The sequence below is a fragment of the Centroberyx gerrardi genome, chromosome 3 (genome assembly GCF_048128805.1).
Source record: "Centroberyx gerrardi isolate f3 chromosome 3, fCenGer3.hap1.cur.20231027, whole genome shotgun sequence".
Lineage (NCBI taxonomy): Eukaryota > Metazoa > Chordata > Actinopteri > Beryciformes > Berycidae > Centroberyx > Centroberyx gerrardi.
In genome coordinates this window covers 9,282,469-9,302,468 of record NC_135999.1, presented here as the reverse complement: position 1 = coordinate 9,302,468, position 20,000 = coordinate 9,282,469, and the positions used below count along the sequence as shown (strand labels likewise).

The 20,000-nt window shown below is 46.9% G+C and overlaps 1 protein-coding gene across 1 annotated transcript in view; it reads left to right on the top strand.

Annotated features, from left to right (window-relative positions):
• Positions 1–20,000, top strand: part of slit2 (slit homolog 2 (Drosophila)) — a 75,401-nt gene that overhangs the window by 37,756 nt on the left and 17,645 nt on the right. Inside the window, exons 5-19 of the mRNA XM_071923268.2 lie at positions 6,613–6,684; positions 7,745–7,816; positions 8,503–8,574; positions 8,972–9,135; positions 9,644–9,782; positions 10,885–10,956; positions 11,179–11,250; positions 12,760–12,831; positions 13,099–13,242; positions 14,158–14,321; positions 17,825–17,975; positions 18,174–18,248; positions 18,648–18,791; positions 19,054–19,197; positions 19,563–19,729. Of these exons, the coding sequence (XP_071779369.2) occupies positions 6,613–6,684; positions 7,745–7,816; positions 8,503–8,574; positions 8,972–9,135; positions 9,644–9,782; positions 10,885–10,956; positions 11,179–11,250; positions 12,760–12,831; positions 13,099–13,242; positions 14,158–14,321; positions 17,825–17,975; positions 18,174–18,248; positions 18,648–18,791; positions 19,054–19,197; positions 19,563–19,729 (1,724 nt within the window). The remainder of the gene's footprint in view (positions 1–6,612; positions 6,685–7,744; positions 7,817–8,502; positions 8,575–8,971; positions 9,136–9,643; positions 9,783–10,884; positions 10,957–11,178; positions 11,251–12,759; positions 12,832–13,098; positions 13,243–14,157; positions 14,322–17,824; positions 17,976–18,173; positions 18,249–18,647; positions 18,792–19,053; positions 19,198–19,562; positions 19,730–20,000) is intronic.

Genomic DNA, 20,000 nt, shown 5'->3' with positions numbered 1-20,000 from the left:
CCATTATCGCCCAAACCAGCTGATACGGCCTGTTGCGGTGTGACATGGAGAGGGTCTGAGTGTTCCTGGACACAGATAAGCATGTGGACTACCTGGATCACAGAGCTAATGCGTGTGCCACACTGAGCTACAAGCACAGAGATGTCACGATATCATCAGTTACAACAGCCAGCCGTAGTGTGTGTGTGTGTGTGTGTGGGTGGATGTGTTTCCCACAAACTATGCCACTTTTTCCCATTCCCTGTGCAGCGTCAGTATATCCTGAAAGACATGGAGAGCAGTTTTTCTCGTCATGTGACTGGCATGTGTGTTGCGTACAGGTGCACAGTGTGATGGGCCTCTCTGTTGAGGCAGACTTACATGTAAAAGTCTAAATATCATCATCAGATGTTTAGAGGGAAACCATATCCCCATTACTTAGTGCTTCTAGCCTCTCCTGGTATGCAATTACTCTGTTACTGCTAGCCACTGTCTATTTCTCGTCTGTGTGTGTGTGTGTGTGTGTGTGTATGAATGAGTGTGTGTGTGTGTGTTTTACAGATGTATTCCTCACTTCTCTATAATTACACGTGTAAACATTTCTGATGATGTCATGGTCTCAGAGCGCTGACTAATCCGTTCCAGGGCTGGAAAGGGACGTAATCAGTCTGGTTTTAAACATGCGCGTACACACACACACACACACACACGTGCACACACAAACACACACACATGCACACCAGCACACATTGTACTTTTTTAGCTTTGTTATTATACCAATAACCTTCCTAGATAGACTTGATTAGAGAAAATGTCTTTTAAATATGTTGTTACCTGAGCAACGGATTGCACTAAGTTTTGCTAGCAGCTCAGCTGGCTTTGTTAAGTGCACACTACAAGGAGATGGGTAGCTGTAATGCAAAGAGTAGGAGCTATTTATGTAGGGAATCAGCAGGCAGAATGTACCATTTCTACCAAGCAAACAGCTTTCTGTATTCAGCTCAACTGTGTATGAAGGAAGAAACATTGCAAAATAAAACTCTCTGGCAGGCCAGCGAGAGTAAATGCAGCTTTTACCACAAGAGCTTTTTGGAAACCAAGCACTCCATAATGTTACAAACTCATGGAAGAAATACACAAATCTATTCTGGCAGATTACCATACAGATAGACACACACACACACACACACACACACACACACACACACACACACACATTCACACACACACACACGCACACAGGGGACATCCTCTCTGTCAAGTCAAAATGTCCCCTAGGTGTCCACCCTGGTCCAGTAACCATAGCAACCCTCTTACCTGGCATTTAAAGTATGTGTGTGAGGCGTGATGGTGAATAAGAGAAATAGGCAATGAGGTGGAGAGAGAGAGAGAGAGAGAGAGAGAGAGAGAGAGAGAGAGAGAGAGAGACTGCGGATGTGCCATTCACGAACAAAGTCAATATTAGTTTAGAGGAGAGCGACTGGAAGAGGAGGCTATCTGCCGGTGGGTGTGTGTGATTCTGCATAACAAATTGGTTTCTTGAAAGAGCAAATAGGAAGAATCATTTTTTTATCATTGTGTTCATAGTGTATAGCCTCATGATGCTGCCGGGCACCATGCCTTTTTTAATAAGAGAAGGCCAGTGACAAGATACTGCATGTACTTACACCTTAAACAAGGGGCGTTATGATTCACATTTGGTACACCGATTCCAGACACACCGACAGGCACTGACACACACACACACACACACATGAAAGCCGACCCACACACACACACACACATTCCTCCACATTCCCAGGTGCCAGTCCTGTCCCAATGTGTTCAGTAATCCTCTGCATTGTCTCCTCTCCTCTCCTCTCCTCCCTCTCACCCCTCTCCTTTCTCTCCTCATCTCCTCTCCTTTCTTTGGGAGTCTTTCTCTTCCTAATTGCTCACAGAAGTGTGATCTTTGGGGGTCCACTCCATGGCATTGCTCCCTGAATTAACTCAAGGACCCCCCCCCCCCCATCCCCCCTATCCCCACCTACACACACACACACACACACACACCTCCCTCCCTCTCCACCCAATCCCAGTCATACCCCCTGTATCCCGTCTCCGTCCTTCCCTCCGACCTCCCTGCCTCTCCACTTCCCAAACGCCCTTCCACCACAACCGAAAACCCACTCGTTCTGTCCCCTGGTATCCGTCCTATATATTCTGCGCTCACACTCTCTCACTCCGTCCATCTCTGTATCTCTTTTTTGTCGCTCTCTCTCTTCCTCTCCTTCTTTTTCTCTCTTTCTGACTCTTTCCAGCTCCCTCTTTTGCCCATTCACACATTCTTATAGTTAATAGGATTAAGGTCTCCCAAAGGGATTTGAACAAGATGATTAGTTTACTGCTCTGCCAACCCCGACCCATACCCACACACCCGTACACACACACACACACACACACACACACACACACACACACACACACACGTACGTACATCCATCCATCCACAGGAACCCCCAGTTTGCTGGACTTGGGAAGAATCTCGTGGCAAGAGGGAGTGTACAAAAGAGGTTCAGAAACTGTGTAACAGTAGGTGAGAGAGTGTGTGTGTCCAGTGTGAGAGAGAGAAAGGGGGGCGGGTGGGGGAGAAGTTGGGGGGGTGAGGGGGGGGGGGGGTGCATGTGTGAGAATTGAGTGCTGCTCTTTCATGCCCAGGTCTTCTTAGACACGCAGGGCGTCAAAAGCCCCTCTCACTCTGAAAAGACCCTTTAGAAAAGCAGCACTAAGCTCTTAACACTGGGGACCTGACTCTTTCACACACACGCACACACACACACACACACATCTTGGGCCACCAGAGGTGAGAAAAAGAGACAAAGAGCAAGGTCAAAAGATAGATGGAGAAAAGAGAGAAAGAGAAAGAGAGAGGACAAGATGAAAAAAAGAGCCAAAAATAAGATGAAGAGGGACACAGGCTTTTCAGTTGCTGCACCTGTGAGTGGTTAGTGAAGAGCATAATGGTGTGCATCTACAATGTGTGTGTGTGTGTGTGTGTGCGTGCGTGAGTGTGTGTGTGTGTGTGTGTGTGTGTGTGTGTGTGTGTGTGCATGCACAAGTGTGTTTTCCTACTTTGCAACATGGCAGGGTGTGCCGTCAGCTGTCAATCTGATGATTGACTGGTTGACAGACGGAGAGAGGAATCGTCTCGAACGCAGCAGTCTGTCTGGGTCTGGAGTGTGTGTGTGTGTGTGTGTGTGTGTGTGTGTGAGTGGTGGGCTCCACTTTCTGCAGGTTCCTAACTTAGCAGCATGATACACTCCCCTGAGTTCCTGTGTGGCTTTAATGCCTCCGGCCCCTTCAAATACAAACACACACACACACACACACACACACACACACAGGGCTCAGCAGGAGCCTCTTTTAATGAAGGTAACCTCCCAGTTTAGGCACAGGGGCAGAGGTGAGGGGTTAAACCATGGGGAAGTCCAAAAACAAGACCAATTTAGGAGAAGAGGAAGAGAGAGAGGAGGATGGAAAGAGAGAGGTGGGGGCACAGGGAGAGACAAGAGAGAGAGAGAGAGAGAGAGAGAGAGGGAGCGGACAGGGAAAGTGGCGGGTGGGACATCCACCAAATGATTTAACTAATGATGAAGTTGAATCAGGTGCCTTGGCGCCAGCCCAAAATGAAAATCCACTCCTAAGACCCTTAGACGTCAATTTCCTTGTTGGGGTAAAAGTTGATTTTATTCTCTCTCTCTCTCTCTCTCTCTCTCTCTCTCTCTCTCTCTCTCTCTCTCTCTGGTGGTCTGGGTGATGAATAGGGTTTAGAGTGGCCTCTTGCACTTCCTTAAGAGCCCCTCACTAACCCAAACTGTCAATCATGTGTGCATGTATGTATGTGTGTGTGTGTGTGTGTGTGTGTGTGTGCGTGTCTGTGCATGTGTGTGCTGTTGATCTCTCTCTTGTCATAGATCATAGGGACAGAGAGACGCGGAAAATCAATTTCCAATCATCTCTATGCTTCGGAAGATAAATGTGTATGTCAAACACGCACACACACACACACACACACACACACACACACACTTATGCGGGACTCCACCTCACGCTAGAACCAATCGCATAGTACTTTCAACCCAATACCTTTGTATGTTGTTTACTGCACGTTTACGATGAGATATGAAGTGACCTGTACATTCCCAAGTGAACATGTTCGGTGTGTGTGTAAACACACTCCGGCCGAGTTTAGTTCACCATTGAATGTGTAGTTTACAGTGCGGCCTGTGTGCCGGCTGTGAAGTCCACACACAAACTGTCAACCTGTCAGACTGTCAACTGCTCACATATAACACATTAACAGATTTTTGCCGTATGTCTATATCTGATAGGCAGATATACTGGATGTAGACTCTAAGTTGATTATCCACACTATGCAGATGTGTGTGTGTGTGCGTGTGTGTGTGTGTAAGCAGGAGGGGAGCACTTTCAGAGTGTTTATTTGGTCTTAGAGTTGCAGCGGTTAAAGGAACACGGCTGTTTTCCAAACCCCCCCTGGTCTTGTAAAAACAGTATCAGGATACACTCTGATTTGATTCAAACCAGCGTGTGTGTGTACGTGTATATGTGTGTGTGTGTGTGTGTGTGTAGGTGTGTGTGTGTGACTGTGTAAAACAGCAAAGGTGAGCCCTTTCTTTCGTCTATCTCTGTTCATTGATCTCAGCATCAGAGAGCATTGAAACATGATGTGAATTTGCCGTGTGTGTGTATGCGCGTGCACAACTACACAGGCATGTGCACATTTCTGTGTGTGTGTGTGTGTGTGTGTATGCATTTTTGTATGTTTGACTTGAGAGAATAATTTTCAAGGACAAGGTTACAACCACTCTCTCCAAACTGCAGAGATCCAGCCTTTTAAACGCCTCTCTCCTTCATTTCTCTTGATTCTTAACAGTAATTTATCATTTCAAAAGAGCGTGTGGAAGAAGCAGGTGGAAGTGCGGGAGACGGACGGTAGCTGCAGCGGTGATTATATGATCATAGCCCCGGGAATGTGAGGAATGTGGCTGGGCATTAGCCGTTAGCCGATTAGCATGCTAGAGGTCAAGGAGCCGCGGTAGGGGTCAAGAGCTGGAAGGTCAAGGGTGAAAGGTCAGTTAGTCTGTCTGGGTCCTGGGCCCATGTTAGCCAGAGGGAAGTTGGTGGCTGTCAGACCCACACACACGCACACACACACACACACACGCGCGCGCGCGCGCATAGGCAGTCGGGCAGTGTGCGATATCATTAAGATGTCTAAGTGTCCTCCCTCCAGTGAAGTTGAGATGTGTGATGTTAGTCGGGGATGATGTATATAGCTGCATGTTTTTCTACCAGCCACTTGGGTAGCACCTGCATCTCACAGCCTGGAATAAATCTGCACCATCCAGACAGCTGAATTCCTTTTGGGTTATAGAATCCATATCTCACACTGTGGTGTCTGCTTCAGATGGCTTTGTTTATGCTTGTGTTCGTGTGTGTGTGTGTGTGTGTGTGTGTGTATGTGTGTGCGTGTGTGCGTTTGTGTCTATGTGCTTGCATACTCGTGTGTTTAACACCTAATTTCATTAAACTATGTGTGTGCACATCCATTGGTCCCAGTGTGTGTGTGTGTCCTCACTAAATTAAGTTGCTACACCAACCTGTGATAGCGTGTATTTCACTTAGACAGTGGATTTAGTGTATGTCAGACACCTGTGTATTTGTGTGGGTGGGTGGTGCTTGTGTGTGTGTCTGTGTGTGTGTGTGTGTGTGAATGTACATGCATGTGCACACGTATGTCCACATGTATGTGCCACTGCAGTAGATTTAGTGTGTGAGAGTTTGCTGCCATATTCCAAGCTGCAGCTTAGTTAAAGTGGCTGGAAATTAAATCTCTGTAAACCCCAGCGCTCACACACACATCCATCACTCACTCCTTAAAAGCAGAGGAGAAGGAGAGACAGAGAGAGAGAGAGAGAGAGAGAGAGAGAGAGATGAGTGGGAGTGATGAGAGGAGGAGGGAGAGAGAGAGAGAGAGAGAGAGAGAGAGGCTGAGGGAAGCGGAGGTCGCTAGTGCCCCCTACAGGTCGTTTCAGCTCTCTTTAGTCTCCTACCTGACTTGGATGGATGTTCAAAGCAGACAATTGAATTGCGCCTGGGTCTAGCTACGTGGACACTTGTCAGAGGCAGCGTTTTTTTGTGTCACTGAGAGATGAATAGCGACAGCTGATTATATTTGGAGCCGGAGTGCTCTGTGTCGAAGGAAGTCAATTTTGCAGATGATCTGTCTGGCTCTCAAGTTCCCCCGCTGCATTTTGGTGATTACATCAAGTACTTGTGCTGCAAAGCAAGTGGTTCTGTGACAGCTTGGCTTAACTCTCTGCCTTCATCTCTCTCTTTCTCTCTCTCTCTCTCTCTGCATTTCCATCTCTCTCTCTCTCTCTCTACTAAGTGTAGTACAGTTGTGTTGTTTTAGCATCTTGTGTCATTGTTTTCCTGATTGACTGTTTTCTTTGATGTGATCACAATTTGATTGTCCCTGTTTTTTAGCTGGAATTGTCAAAATAAAGGTCTCTCTCTCTCTCTCTCTCTCTCTCTCTCTCTCTCTCTCTCTCTCTCTATCTATCTATCTAGTGATCTCAGTGAGAACCAGATCCAGGGGGTTCCAAGGAAAGCCTTCAGGGGAGCAGTGGAGATCAAAAACCTGTGAGTGGCACTTTGGCAATACTTTCTATGTGTGTGTGTGTGTGTGTGTGTGTGTGTGTGTGTGTGTGGCCCATATGCATGATTGTGTGTTTGCGTGTGTGTGTGCGTGCACGTCTGTCCTTTGCTTTTTACCATGTGTGCAAATCTGCACAGCCCCCATGCGCCTGTGCATCAATATTTCATTGTGTTAAATGTCATGTGCCTCCTGCCTGCTGTATTGACTGGCGAGCGCACACTGCTGCTCGTTAGCAGCGCTGGAGCTTTTCTGCGGCCGTCACGTCAGTGGTTTTTTCTTTCTTTGTTTTCCCTCAGTCATAGTTATGATGATTGAAGATAATTGTTGGTCATTTTGCAGGTACAGTAATTGCCCAGAAGTAATTTTCTAAATATGGATTTTTTTTAATATTTTGCTGCATCCTGGCATTTTTTTTCCAGATCAGATAATTTTTTTGAAATGCCTTGCAATTATTGTAAAAGGACAGGACAATGTGTGTGTGTGTGTGTGTGTGTGTGTGTGTGTGTGTGTGTGCATGTGTGTGTGTGTGTCTGTCTGTATTTGTGTGTGTGTGTGTGTGTGTGTGTGTGTGTGTGTGTGTGTGTGTGTGTGCACAATGGTGCCCGGGTGACAGCACATGATTTACTGTCCTTATGTCTTAATTAAATTGTTTCAGCAAAGTGATTCTGAGAGAGAGAGAGAGAGAGAGAGAGGAGGGGGGGGGGGGTAAAGAGCGGCGCATACAAATTAGAGGACAGACAGAAGAGAGCAGGAAGAGGGGAACGGATGCAGAGATAAATACATTGAGAAATACGCCTGGAAGGAAGAAAAGAGCTCAAGAGACACAACTAAAGCGAAAGAGAAAGTGAGAGAGGGCAAGAGAGAGAGAGAGAGAGAGAGAGAGAGAGAGGTTGTTGATGAGTTTGCTGAGGGAGTCGATGCATTTTCATCTCTAACTGGCTGTCTGGCTGGAATTTCGCCTGGAGATATACTGTAGGTTACCTTTACAGCTTACAACAGCTTCCTTTTTCTTCCTTGTGTGTGTGTGTGTGTGTGTGTGAGCAGCCAGTTGGACTATAACCACATCAGCTGTATCGAAGATGGAGCCTTCAGAGCGTTACGTGACCTGGAAGTGCTGTGAGTACCTCTTTAACCAATCACCTTGCTGACAGCAGTAGATGATTGGTGGATGATGCCCACCACCAGCAGTGGGATGAGGGTAAAGATAATAACCTGGCTGACCTTTCAAACACTGCATTGTCTGTGCAGCAGCCAAAAAGCCGGGACAGTTTCATATATATACTGAAATGACGCTTATTACCCAGCCTCTATGGTATTATTATCGTCATATAATTCATACATGTATTTTTATATCATCAATGTGCCAGTGTACAGAGACCTTGTCCGTCCAAAAAGTCGACCTTTGAGCACAGAGAAGCTTGTTGATATTCTCAATGACAGCCATTTTTAATTTTTGACATTTGGCAAAGCATATTCAGCGGTTTGCTTTGGGCTCAGGGTCATTAAATATTTCATATGGGGAGCAATGTCAGCTGTCAATTAGAGCAAAAAAAAAAAATCACACAATGTCAAAATTACGGATACAAGTTTCTGTAGGACTCAAGGGCAGCTACGTAAGAGGAATAATTGGCTCTCATATTAAAGCAGCATGTGTCAGAAAATAACTGAATTCGCTGTCCGGATCTGTCCAGGGTGTGTCCCCTGTCTTGCACCCAATGCATGCCGGGATAGACTCCAGCCTCCCCCCCCCCATGACCTGAAAAAGAATAAGACTGAATTCGTTGTATGTTTCCCTCCTCCAGCACACTCAACAACAACAACATCAGCCGTCTCTCTGTGGCCAGCTTCAACCACATGCCGAAGCTCCGGACCTTGTAAGTGGCACCGTTGAGTAGTTTCCGCACATTCCTGCCCCGGGGGAAAGGATTCCTCTCCTCCGTGTCCGTTTGTACAATTGATCGATCGATCCATGCTTCCCCCCCCCCTCCTGTACCCTCCCCCCACCACCCCAACCTCCCCACCCCCCCTATCCTCCTGTCTCCCCTGTCCTCAAATCCCTTATTTCTCTTCTCACCTCCTTCACCCTTCAACTCCCTCTCTCCATCTTCTTCACTACCCCCCCTTTCCCTCGATCCTCACGTACACCCATCCCCTCCTCTCCGACCTGCTGTCCCGTCTTACACCCTCCCCCTCCACCCCCCCATCGCCTCCACCCCGCCCTCCGCTCTCCCTCCCCTCCCCTCCCGTCCCCATCCCTCCTTCCTCCTCCAGTCGCCTGCACTCCAACAACCTGCAGTGTGACTGCCACGTGGCCTGGCTGTCGGAGTGGCTGCGGCAGCGCCCCCGCCTGGGTCTCTACACGCAGTGCATGGCCCCGCCGCACTTGAGGGGGCACAACGTGGCCGAGGTGCAGAAGAAGGAGTTCGTCTGCACAGGTAGGAGGAGAGGGAGGCGAGAGGGAGGAGAGAGGAGAGCGTGTGGTGTGTGGGACTGTTGCTGTTCTTTTTGTCTTGTTTCATGACTTACATCCGCTTGCTGTTTTATACCGTTGCGAACCCATCTTTCTCTCTTTGTCTCGTTTCCCCTTTTCTTACTCTCTTTCGCTCATGCTTTTCAAGATTGGGACGAAGGCAAGTGCTCCATTCTCCCTTTCCATGGCTTGGCTTTAACCCCACACACTGCATGCACTGAAATATATGTATTGGCTTTTCTCTAAAGCCCTTTATAGGACAGAACACGAGATTAAAAATGATACTGTAGCCCTGACAAGGTCACTTTCGCATTTATGGGACAATGTCTCTCCTGCACATTGTGTGGACTGTCTTGTTGCTTCACTCTTTGATTTTTTCTCACTGCTTGAGCGTCCTTCGCCTTCTGGGAATTTACGCTGAGCACAAGCTATTATCAGTGGGTAATATTGCCCCTGTGTCTCTGTGTGTGTAGGTCACCAGTCGTCGTCGTCTTCCTCCTGCAGTGTGCTTCAGTGCCCAGAGTCCTGCACCTGCAGCAACAACATCGTGGACTGCAGAGGGAAGGGACTGACAGAAATACCCACCAACCTGCCTGAAACCATTACTGAGATGTAATGAGACACACACATAAGTACACACACACACACACACACCTGCGGTACTGTACATGCGTGCGCCCATGCACACACGCACAGACACACACACACACACACACACACACACACGTCCACACTCAGTGATATCTCTTTTCTCCCCTTGCTCTTTCACTGTGTTGCTCTCTGTTTTCTCTCTCCATCTTTCTCTTTGTCTCTCTCTCTCTGTGCAGTGGAATAAAACCACACGTCTGTGAAATGAGAAAGCCTGGTCATGCAGCTCTCCTCTGGTTGAGACAATAATGAAGGGATGAGGGAGGAAGAATTGAAAGATTATTGTGAAGGACAAGACAGATCATATCACTGTCTAAGAGGGGACATGCTGAAAAGAGGCCGGATTAGAGTCTTACACCAGATTTACAGGCATAAAGTATTAAGACTTTTTTTTTATACAGAGCCTGATGAGAATAGAATAGAATAGAATAGAATAGAATAGAATAGGAAAAATCCTGCACGTTCGATATCGGTGAAACATCTTGGAACACATTTAGTACTCAGGAGAGGGCTAGAGCGGGGCTGAACAGAAGAGAACAGCAAATGAAAAACAAACTGATTTTGGGGGAAATGTTTCACAATGAGATGGTTGGTTTGCAAATCATGTTCCACAGCCTTTCTTGTCACAGTGACTGAGCATGTGAAATGTTCAGAGAGCGGTTGTTTTGGTCTGCTTTCTCTCCCTCCCTCTCTCTCTCTCTCTCTCTCTCTCTCTCTCTCTCTCTCTCTCTGGCCTGGCTTGATTTGTTTGGGCCTAACTGACACAGAGTTAACCTGGCACTTTACGGAACACAGCCCAGATAGTTGAGTGTGTGTGTGTGTGTGTGTGTGTGTGCGCGTGAGCGTGTGGGCGCACACACATGCGCATGTTAAAGAGGGCAAAAGATCAGAGGAACATGACAGACTTTGGCAGCCGTCATCAAAGCGCCTTATCAGGAAATGTTCCCCTTAGTCACTGCGGCCCCCCTGGGGAAACCACCAGGCAGCGATATGGCAGAGATAGCTCTGTGATAGGGGAATGTTAATGTCGCTCCTCAATGGTCTGTGTGTGTATGTTTGGTTCCAGACGGCTGGAGCAGAACGCCATCAAGGTGATCCCAGCTGGGGCCTTTTCTCCCTATAAGAAGCTGCGCAGGATGTGAGTAGATGAGGAGATACACACAATCGTACACCCTGTCAACCATCAGCGAAAAACCGCACTCCCGTCGTGTTTGTTCAGTCTTTGTCCTCCATTTTTCACTTTCTCTGTTTGTCTCTCTCTCTCTCTCTGTCTCTGCTTCTTGTTTTCCCTTTCTTCCTCCCTATTCTCTCTCTCTCTCTCTCTCTCTCTCTCTCTCTCTCTCTCTCTCTCTCTTCACAGAGATCTGAGTAACAACCAGATATCAGAGTTGGCCGCGGATGCCTTCCAAGGTCTGCGCTCCCTTAACTCTCTGTGAGTACTGTATGATATATATAAGCATATACAATGCAGTTGATTGAAATGACACTTTGCCATAATAAAGCCCTTTGAATCTCATAAGGAACCTTTAAACTCTTATTGTCTAAATCTACTTCATCCCTCCTCAACCCCAGCCCCACACTAAGCAGTATAAGTAGGAAGCTTTCTCTATATTTAAATGAACAGTGGTGATCAGTCTTTGTGTGTGTGTGTGTCTACAGAATGTGTGTGTGGCAGACGCTAAGCCCAAAACAATCTGATGTAAAAAGAGAACAAAGTTTCATGGGACTTTTTAGATGAAATCCCCAGTGTCTTCAGGGGGAACAGTGGTGCTGGTGGCTTCCTCCTTGGCCCGAGTCTCAGGTCGGATGGTCTGCGGTCTACTTTGCGTGTGAAGGAAGCATGGAAAGGGAGATGGAGAGAAGAGGAGAGGAGAGGCGAGGGGAGGGGGGGGGGGGGGGAGGGATGTAGAGTTATTTCATGAAAGAGTTATATTAAGGTCTCGTCTCTCCAAAGTCAATAATTCATAAATGCTGAATTGCTGAATGGAGGCTTCTGCCACCTCATTACACATTCACCACAGAGAGAATGGGACACACACACACACACACACACACACACGCACATTCACGCTGACACACCACATAGAGTATGGCTTTCGCATTAAGCTGCAGTGTGTGTTCACTGTGTGTCGGTGTTTTGTGAAGGTTTGGTGAGAGAGGACGTAAATGAAGCATCGACTCCCTCGGTTCGTGTGTTTGAGTGTGTCTGTGTGTGTGTGTGTGTGTGTGCAACAGTACGTGCTTACGTGTGTGTGTGTGTGTGTGTGTGTGATATAAATGAAGCGTCCACTCCCCGCACCGTATGTTTCCCAACCCCAGGTCTCTTAGGGACAGCCACTCAGCGCAATGAAATAAAAGCCGATCTAAAACACATGTCTTCAGCCTGCCTACACACACACAGCTCAACTCGGCATGGAGCGGAGAGATGACTGATAACTGCGTGTGTGTGTGTGTGTGTGTGTGTGTGTGTGTGTGTGTCTGAGGTATTTGTCGGGCAAGGCAGCGGCAGCCCCAGCCTTGACCTGTTTGTGTATGTAATCTGATGTATTTATAGAAAGCCTCTCTCCGATAACAGTGTGCATTCCTCACACTGTAACCCCAGCTAGATTTATGGACTATTTTATTTCATCGTGACATTTATGTGAAAAGTGTTTATCTCTGATTTTCTGCTCTACTTATGCATCGTTTTTTTTAACGCCCTGTTCGATATACAGTGGACAGTCAGTTAGACCAAGTCACTGTTTATACTGTGTATCACCTGGAGGCCAGTGGAGGTCTGTTTGCTCACATTTATCATTCTTTTAATGTCTTTTCACTGTATGTTTTCTCCTCAGCACATTTCTGTATATGTTGTTTCTTCATATTGCTTATACTCATAACAGCTGTGGTCTTTCCGTACTTTATTTGCATAATTTATTCATGTGTTGTGTATTCTCTATAGGGTACTATATGGGAATAAGATCACTGAGATTTCCAAAGGACTGTTCGAGGGATTGTTTTCTCTGCAGTTATTGTGAGTGCACACACACACACACACACACACACAGACACTGAGCTACAGTGAAGAGCTCATAGCCACATCTCATTGATATTCACTGAAAACTGCTTACCAGAAACATTGTCGTCGGAGTGCGGACATCATGATTGAAAGCTCCCATCATTGACCTGTAATATTCAAAATACTTTCTGACGAGTGATAACAGCATAAGCCATCATCCTCCATCTCTCTGTCTGTTGTTCTCCTCTCTCTCTCCCCCCGTCTGTTTCTCCTCTCCTTCAGGTTGCTGAATGCTAATAAGATAGCGTGTCTGCGTGTGGATGCGTTTCAGGACCTCCACAACCTCAACCTGCTCTCTCTGTATGACAACAAACTTCAGACCATTGCCAAGGGAACCTTCGCATCGCTAAGAGCCATACAGACACTGTACGTACACACACACACACACACACACACACACACACACACACACACACACACCCACACAGCTCCTACACACACAACAGTGTGCGCACATATACTCAAGGCCAGTGATGTAGTGGTAAATAAGGGGTGTAAACTATGACCTATGAGCATTATCTGTCTCAATGACCTAAAGCATCAGTATAAACAAAAATCAATTATATTTTCAGAAAAACTTTAACACTGTTTAAACAGCTATTGGCGATGTACTTTGTATTTCTGGGTGTATTTTCTTGTTTGGTGGTGTATTTTTCTTATTCCCATGGATAAGTGGGCAAATGTAGATGAAGTGACGTCATGTCAAGATATTTCCAGTGTGACTGGAAAAACTTTTACTATGCTATCGTTATTGCTCTCCACCTACACCTATAGGCTAACCAACAGCTGAATGGAACAAGCTCACACCTGTTCTCTGGGGGTGGTCAAAAAGCATTCTGGGAAATGTAGGAAATCACTAACTGAAGTAGAATTAGACGAGACAGGTTGAGGGAAAGTGGGTACAACAAAAAGGTGAATTACAGCACTTCATCACAAAATAACTCCTGAAACTCATTGAACCTCACAGATTGGTGATACATAACAGTGTAAGAGTATCCAAGGGTGGAATTTTCCTTTAATGAATGTCTTTTTGCCAATCCTCATATTTCCTCAAGTTTGATCAGTTAATTAGTATGATGTATGCTATGAATTTATGTAGTAAAGATTTCTATCAGCTGAAAAAGTGGTTAAACTATAAATAAAAAGATGGGTACATCCCTGCTTAAGACATATAGAAGAATACAGCTGTATGTTTTTCCAACAGCGTATCTTGTTTGTGTGTGTGTGTCCATGTCTGTGTGTCTGTGTGTGTGTGTGTGTGTGTGTGTGTGTGTGCCTCAGTCACCTAGCCCAAAACCCATTTATCTGCGACTGCCATCTGAAGTGGCTGGCAGACTACCTGCAGGACAATCCCATAGAGACCAGCGGCGCCCGCTGCACCAGCCCTCGACGGCTGGCCAACAAACGCATCGGACAGATCAAGAGCAAGAAGTTCCGCTGCTCAGGTATACACACACACACACGCACGCACACACACAAATGTAGCCATCGTAGAAGTTCATGTATGATGATATTACCCATAATATCCAATAATGATATTACCCATAATATCCAAGCTGACACACTGTCCTCTCCTGTGTGATCATTATGTGTCTTCCTGTCAGGATATTCCCTCAGCCTCTCTCTACTAACCTCAGCTCCCCACCATCAGCAATATTTGGGGTCTCTCTCTCTCTCTCTCTCTCGCTCTCTCTCTCTCTCTCTCTCTCACACACACACACACACACACACACACAAGCATACATAAGCATCCACTGAGTATGCTCCACTACTCTTTACCTTCTTTTGTTTTTCACTCTTCATCTCTCTCTCTCTCTTTCTCTCTCTCTCTCTCTCTCTCTCTCTCCCTCCATTAGCTAGAGAACAGTATTTCATCCCAGGTACTGTAAGTCGAGCATGTATGTGTGTGCGACACTCTGTTTTGGTCACTCACGGCTGATGCTGCGCACTCACACTCTCTCACAGCGCTCGGAGTGACTTGCCTTGACTGACACCCTTTGAATGTTTAAGTTATAACACAGGTTTAACCTCCTATGCACCACAACGCATCAGATCTTGCTAGATACTGTATCACGCTCTTGTCCTTGCACTGGGTTTTCCGATGGCAACTGTAACCTTGACTGCGGTGGGAGAGAAACAATTGGATTAATAAGGTTGGGTCGCGGTCAGTTGGATCCTGCGTGTGAGACTCTGTATAAACGGACGTGTATTTGCACAGGGATCACACAGACTCAGTTTAATACTAGTCCTCCTCGCTTCTTAGCACATCTAATGATAGCTAATGTATGAGCGTGTGTCCGCGAGCATCTGTGTCTGTTTCGCCCACTGCAGAACATCAAAAGGTCACAGAGTTACCATGCTCAGAGGGGTGTTGGGAAATATGTAAATCAGACTTGCATACGAGATCAGTAGTAGGGCTAAAGGCGGTCATTAGCACAGCGGCACACAGAGGAGTTAGTGTGAGTGTGTGTGTGTGCGCGTATGTGTGTGTGTGTGTGTGTGTGTGTGTGTGTGTGTGTGTGTTGAGCGCTCACTGCAGTCATTAACTCTGAAGCTCACGGGAGGACAGAGGTTTCAAAGCCCAGATACCACATACGGGGCAAAGCTGAATAATTTAAGAACGTTTGCGGTTGAAAAGTTGAATAAACACGCTCTATTCTATGTTACAACCACACTATCGCGCTTTAGATCAGTACCTCTAAAATCTAGCAGTTTCATTTGCATAATGTCCCCTATTTCACGCTACATTATTTTGGATCCTGTCTCATGTTTTTGATTAAACTAATGTTTGCACGAAAAACTCTGGACGCTTTTATTCCAGTTTTACCCTTCCAACCAATTCTTATTTTAGTCTTGTGAACCAGTGATGTGAGATTTAGCTGCTCACGTGATTGATGCCAAAGAATGCACAAAGCAAGATAACGCCACTTGCACTTGTGAGGGTTAACAGTTGCCGAAATATTATTTTTCTTATTATGTTGGTATTATCTGGCCGCTGCGGCGTTTGCCATCCGACGATCCAAAAACACGTCCCGATCACTCTACCTTTAAGCAAATGAGTCTGGGCTGTGTGTTGGATAAAAGCACCCACCAAATGTCATGTTATGCCAGCGCGATGCTCACTCTTCACGAGCCATTACCCCTTTAAATGAATCACCGCCTAGGGACGGCACACAAAAACATAGCAGCAGTTTGCTCAGTTTTTCATCAGCTTTTCTCCTGTTCAAATAAAATGTGAAATCCCTTCTTCTTTCTCCTACTGCCTCCTCTCTCACACACTCAGGAGTACACCATGTCGGCTGTAAGTAACAAACCCACACACACACACATACACATACTCTCTTGCGTCAACTCCGCCCCCCCACCCCTCCACCTCTCGTCCCTGAGCCCGCCTCTGACCTGGTTGCACCTTTTACCGTTAACACAGTGACCTTTGACCCTTCTGTGACTCCTCTTGTCTGTTTACAAACAAAAACAATGAGAATATTCTTGAAGCTTATCATATCACAACGGTTCATGTATTTCTTCTCTACCTATCTGTGTGTGTGCCTGTGTGTGTGTGTATGTGTGTATGTGTGTGTGTATGTGTGTGTGTGTGTGTGTGTGTGTGTGTGCTTGCGTTCCTATGTATGTGTGTGTGAGTCAGTAAGTTGTGTGTATCCTACATGTCAGGGCTTCTCTTGCCTTCAGCGCTGCTGTAACTCTCCTCCCACTCCTCTGCTGTCTGCAGCTGTAACTGCTCCTCTGTTCCTGCTCTTGCTGTGTTTTGCCTCTGAATTAACTCTCCTTTAGATGTTCCAGTCTCTCTTTCTCCTCGCGCCCTCCCTCCTTCCCTTGCTTTCTCTTGATCACTTTCCTGAGCGTTCCTCCCATCTGATCTTGTCTTCTTGTCCCCCCTCCCCTTCTCCTCTACGCTATCCACTCTCTTCCAAGTGGTACGTTTCTACCTCCTCTTTCTCATCCCTCATCTTCCCATCTTTTCTCCTTCTTTGCATTTTATTTCCCTCCCATCCGAATCTCCTTACATTCAAACCAACCTAACTTCCCTCTCTTCTCCTCTCCTCCTCCTCCTCCTCCTCCTCCTCCTTCCTCTCCTGTAATATCCTTACATCCAAACCAAACTTAGTTGCCTCTCCTCTCCTCTCCTCTCCTCTCCTCCTCCTCCTCTTCCTCCTCCTCCTCCTCTCCCTCTGTCCTTCCCATCCCCGTGTTCCAGCGGAGGAGCAGTCAGTGAGCAGGTTGTTCCTTTGTGCTTGATCTAACCATGTGGCTGCCAGGTTCCTAAAGTGGAACATGGTTCCGTCAAGCACCATGGAACGGCCCTGCACAACCCTGCAGCATGGCCAAGACGCAAGAGACAGCACACTCCTGTCACCCGTACAACCTCTGTGTGTGGGTGTGTGTGTGTGTGTGTGTGTGCGCGCGCCAGTGTGCCTGTGCAATATGATAGATGACTGCCTGGGTGTGTGTATGCATTTTTCTGGTATGATCTCATTCTTGATGCTGTTTTGTTTGTGCTGTGGTTTCTAACACTCAACAGTTGCTTTACAGTCTGACAGGACTGAAAAACTCCTATGTGTGTGTATTGAGCTTTAGTTTGTGTGTGTGTGTGTGTGCGTGTCTTGATCTAGAATTTGTATGTCTCATGTGAAGTTTGTCTTTAAAGGTCATGATACGCGGGCAACATTTTGAAGTAGCAATGCTGATGGGCAACGTTACAGACATCATAACTGACAACATTTTTTCACACTTGATACGTCCCGTTCCAAATGAAAACAACGCAGCCCATCGACGCTCTCTCAAAATTCTCCCCGTGTATCTCAGCCTTCACCCCGGCCTTCCCCCAGTGTTTCTGTTGGAACCGGCACCGAGTTAGCGCCCCGGCACTGAACTTCGGCGGCGAGGCTGTTAGGTGACGCTTGTGCTTGTGCTTTGTGCTTGTGGCCAGGTACGGAGGACTACCGCAGCAAGCTGGGAGGGGACTGCTTCGCCGACCTGGCCTGCCCCGAGAAGTGCCGCTGCGAGGGCACGACGGTCGACTGCTCCAACCAGAAACTCACCAAAATACCCGACCACATCCCCCAGTACACCGCCGAGCTGTGAGTCACGCTGCGCTCCTCTACTACGTGTGTGTGTGTGTGTGTGTGTGTGTGTGTGTGTGTGTGTGTGTGGGCACGCTTACAGTAGGACTAGATGAAACTTTCGCTCATTCTCCTACTCTGTCTCCCTTTGTTCTCTCTCTCTCTCTCTCTCTCTGACTATATGTGTGTCTTTCTCTCCTGTCTCTCTGTTCCTAGGCGTCTGAACAACAATGAATTCACGGTGCTGGAGGCGACAGGGATCTTCAAAAAGTTGCCGCAGCTGAGGAAGATGTGAGTCAGACATGGTGTAGATGTAACGAGAACAAAGCGCCACTCGCGGTGTCTCGGGAAGTCATGCGCAGGTCACACCGCGAGTACTACGAGTGACGAATGAGGACACGGAAATAGCTTTCGAGTGACTCAAATGAACTTTTCGCTCTCTCTCTCTCTCTCTCTCTCTCTCTCTCTCTCTCTTTCTTACCTCTTCCTCCTCCTCTTCCCTCTCCTTCTTTGCCGAATTCCCCCTCTCGCTGCCTTTCCCTCCCTCCCTCGAACCCTCCCCGCTCCCTCTGCCTCCCTTTCTTCTCTCTTCTTTTCACTCTCTTTCTTGCCACCTTTTTACCTCCCCACCTCTCTCTCTCTCTCTCTCTCTCTCTCTCTCTCTCTCTCTCTCTCTCTCTCTCTCTGCAGTAACCTGAGTAATAATCGTATCACTGACATAGAGGAGGGGACATTTGAAGGAGCCTCAGGGGTCAATGAGCTGATTCTGACCTCCAACAGACTGGAGAACGTGCACCACCGCATGCTGAAGGGCCTCAGTGGCCTCCGCACACTGTGGGTACACACACACACACACACACACATACACAATACATGCATATATGCAATGGCATTATCATATCAAGTATTAATGCAAATGCAATATTCAAATATGCACTCACACACTGTGGACATTGACACACAGATGTTTAAAACATTTTTGCCCCTACACACGTGAGCATGCACAAAACGTATTTGTATCTGTGTGTGCATGTGTATGTGTGTGTGTGTGTGTGTGTATGTGTGTGTGTATGTGTGTGTGTGTGTGCGTGTTCAGTATGCTGAGGAGTAACCGCATCAGCTGCGTGAGTAACAGCAGCTTCGTGGGATTGAGCTCGGTGCGTCTCCTGTCACTGTATGACAACCAGATCACCTCCATGAACCCTGGAGCCTTCGACACACTGCACTCCCTGTCCACACTGTGAGTACAAACACACACACACACACACACACACACACACACACTTCTCTAGGGGCCCATGTGCACCCCACACATTTACCCAATGGAAGTACATCATCCCTGCACTCTATTTTGTCTCTAGACATACGCTTATCCACTATTCATCAACATTTCCTCTCTCATCTTTAATAAATGAAACTGCTAAACAACTTGAAAACAATTGCTGAGATCAATTCATATGAAAGGAGATAGACTCTGCACTTTGTTTAAGAAAAATGCCTCCAAAGAACTGAGCATCTAAAAAGAAACTGTGTCTCTTTTCATATCACTCACGGCAGAAACCTCCACTCAGCACTTCCAATCCTTCTTCATTCTTTCTTCCGCAGGAACCTTCTGGCCAACCCCTTCAACTGTAACTGCCACCTGGCCTGGCTCGGTGATTGGCTGAGGAGGAAGCGCATCGTCACGGGCAACCCTCGCTGCCAGAGTCCTTACTTCCTGAAGGAGATCCCCATCCAGGACGTGGCTGTGCAGGACTTCGCCTGTGATGACGGTTAGAGAGCAGATAATAGTTTTTGCACATGAAGCTCTGAGATGAGGTTTCCCTAAGCCCAAATATTTCTCTTGACCAGGGGCAGACGGGTGTTTTGTTTTGTGTGCTTTGTTCTTGGCATAAGGGAGTTTATCCTTTTACATTAACATAGAGTCATACTAAATGCATGCAAGTTACGTAGGACTGGTTGGAGATTGAAGTTGCTGAAAGTGCTAATGCTTTCTTTTTTTATCCCTCTTTACCTGTTTCTTCTATTTTTCTACACTCCTTT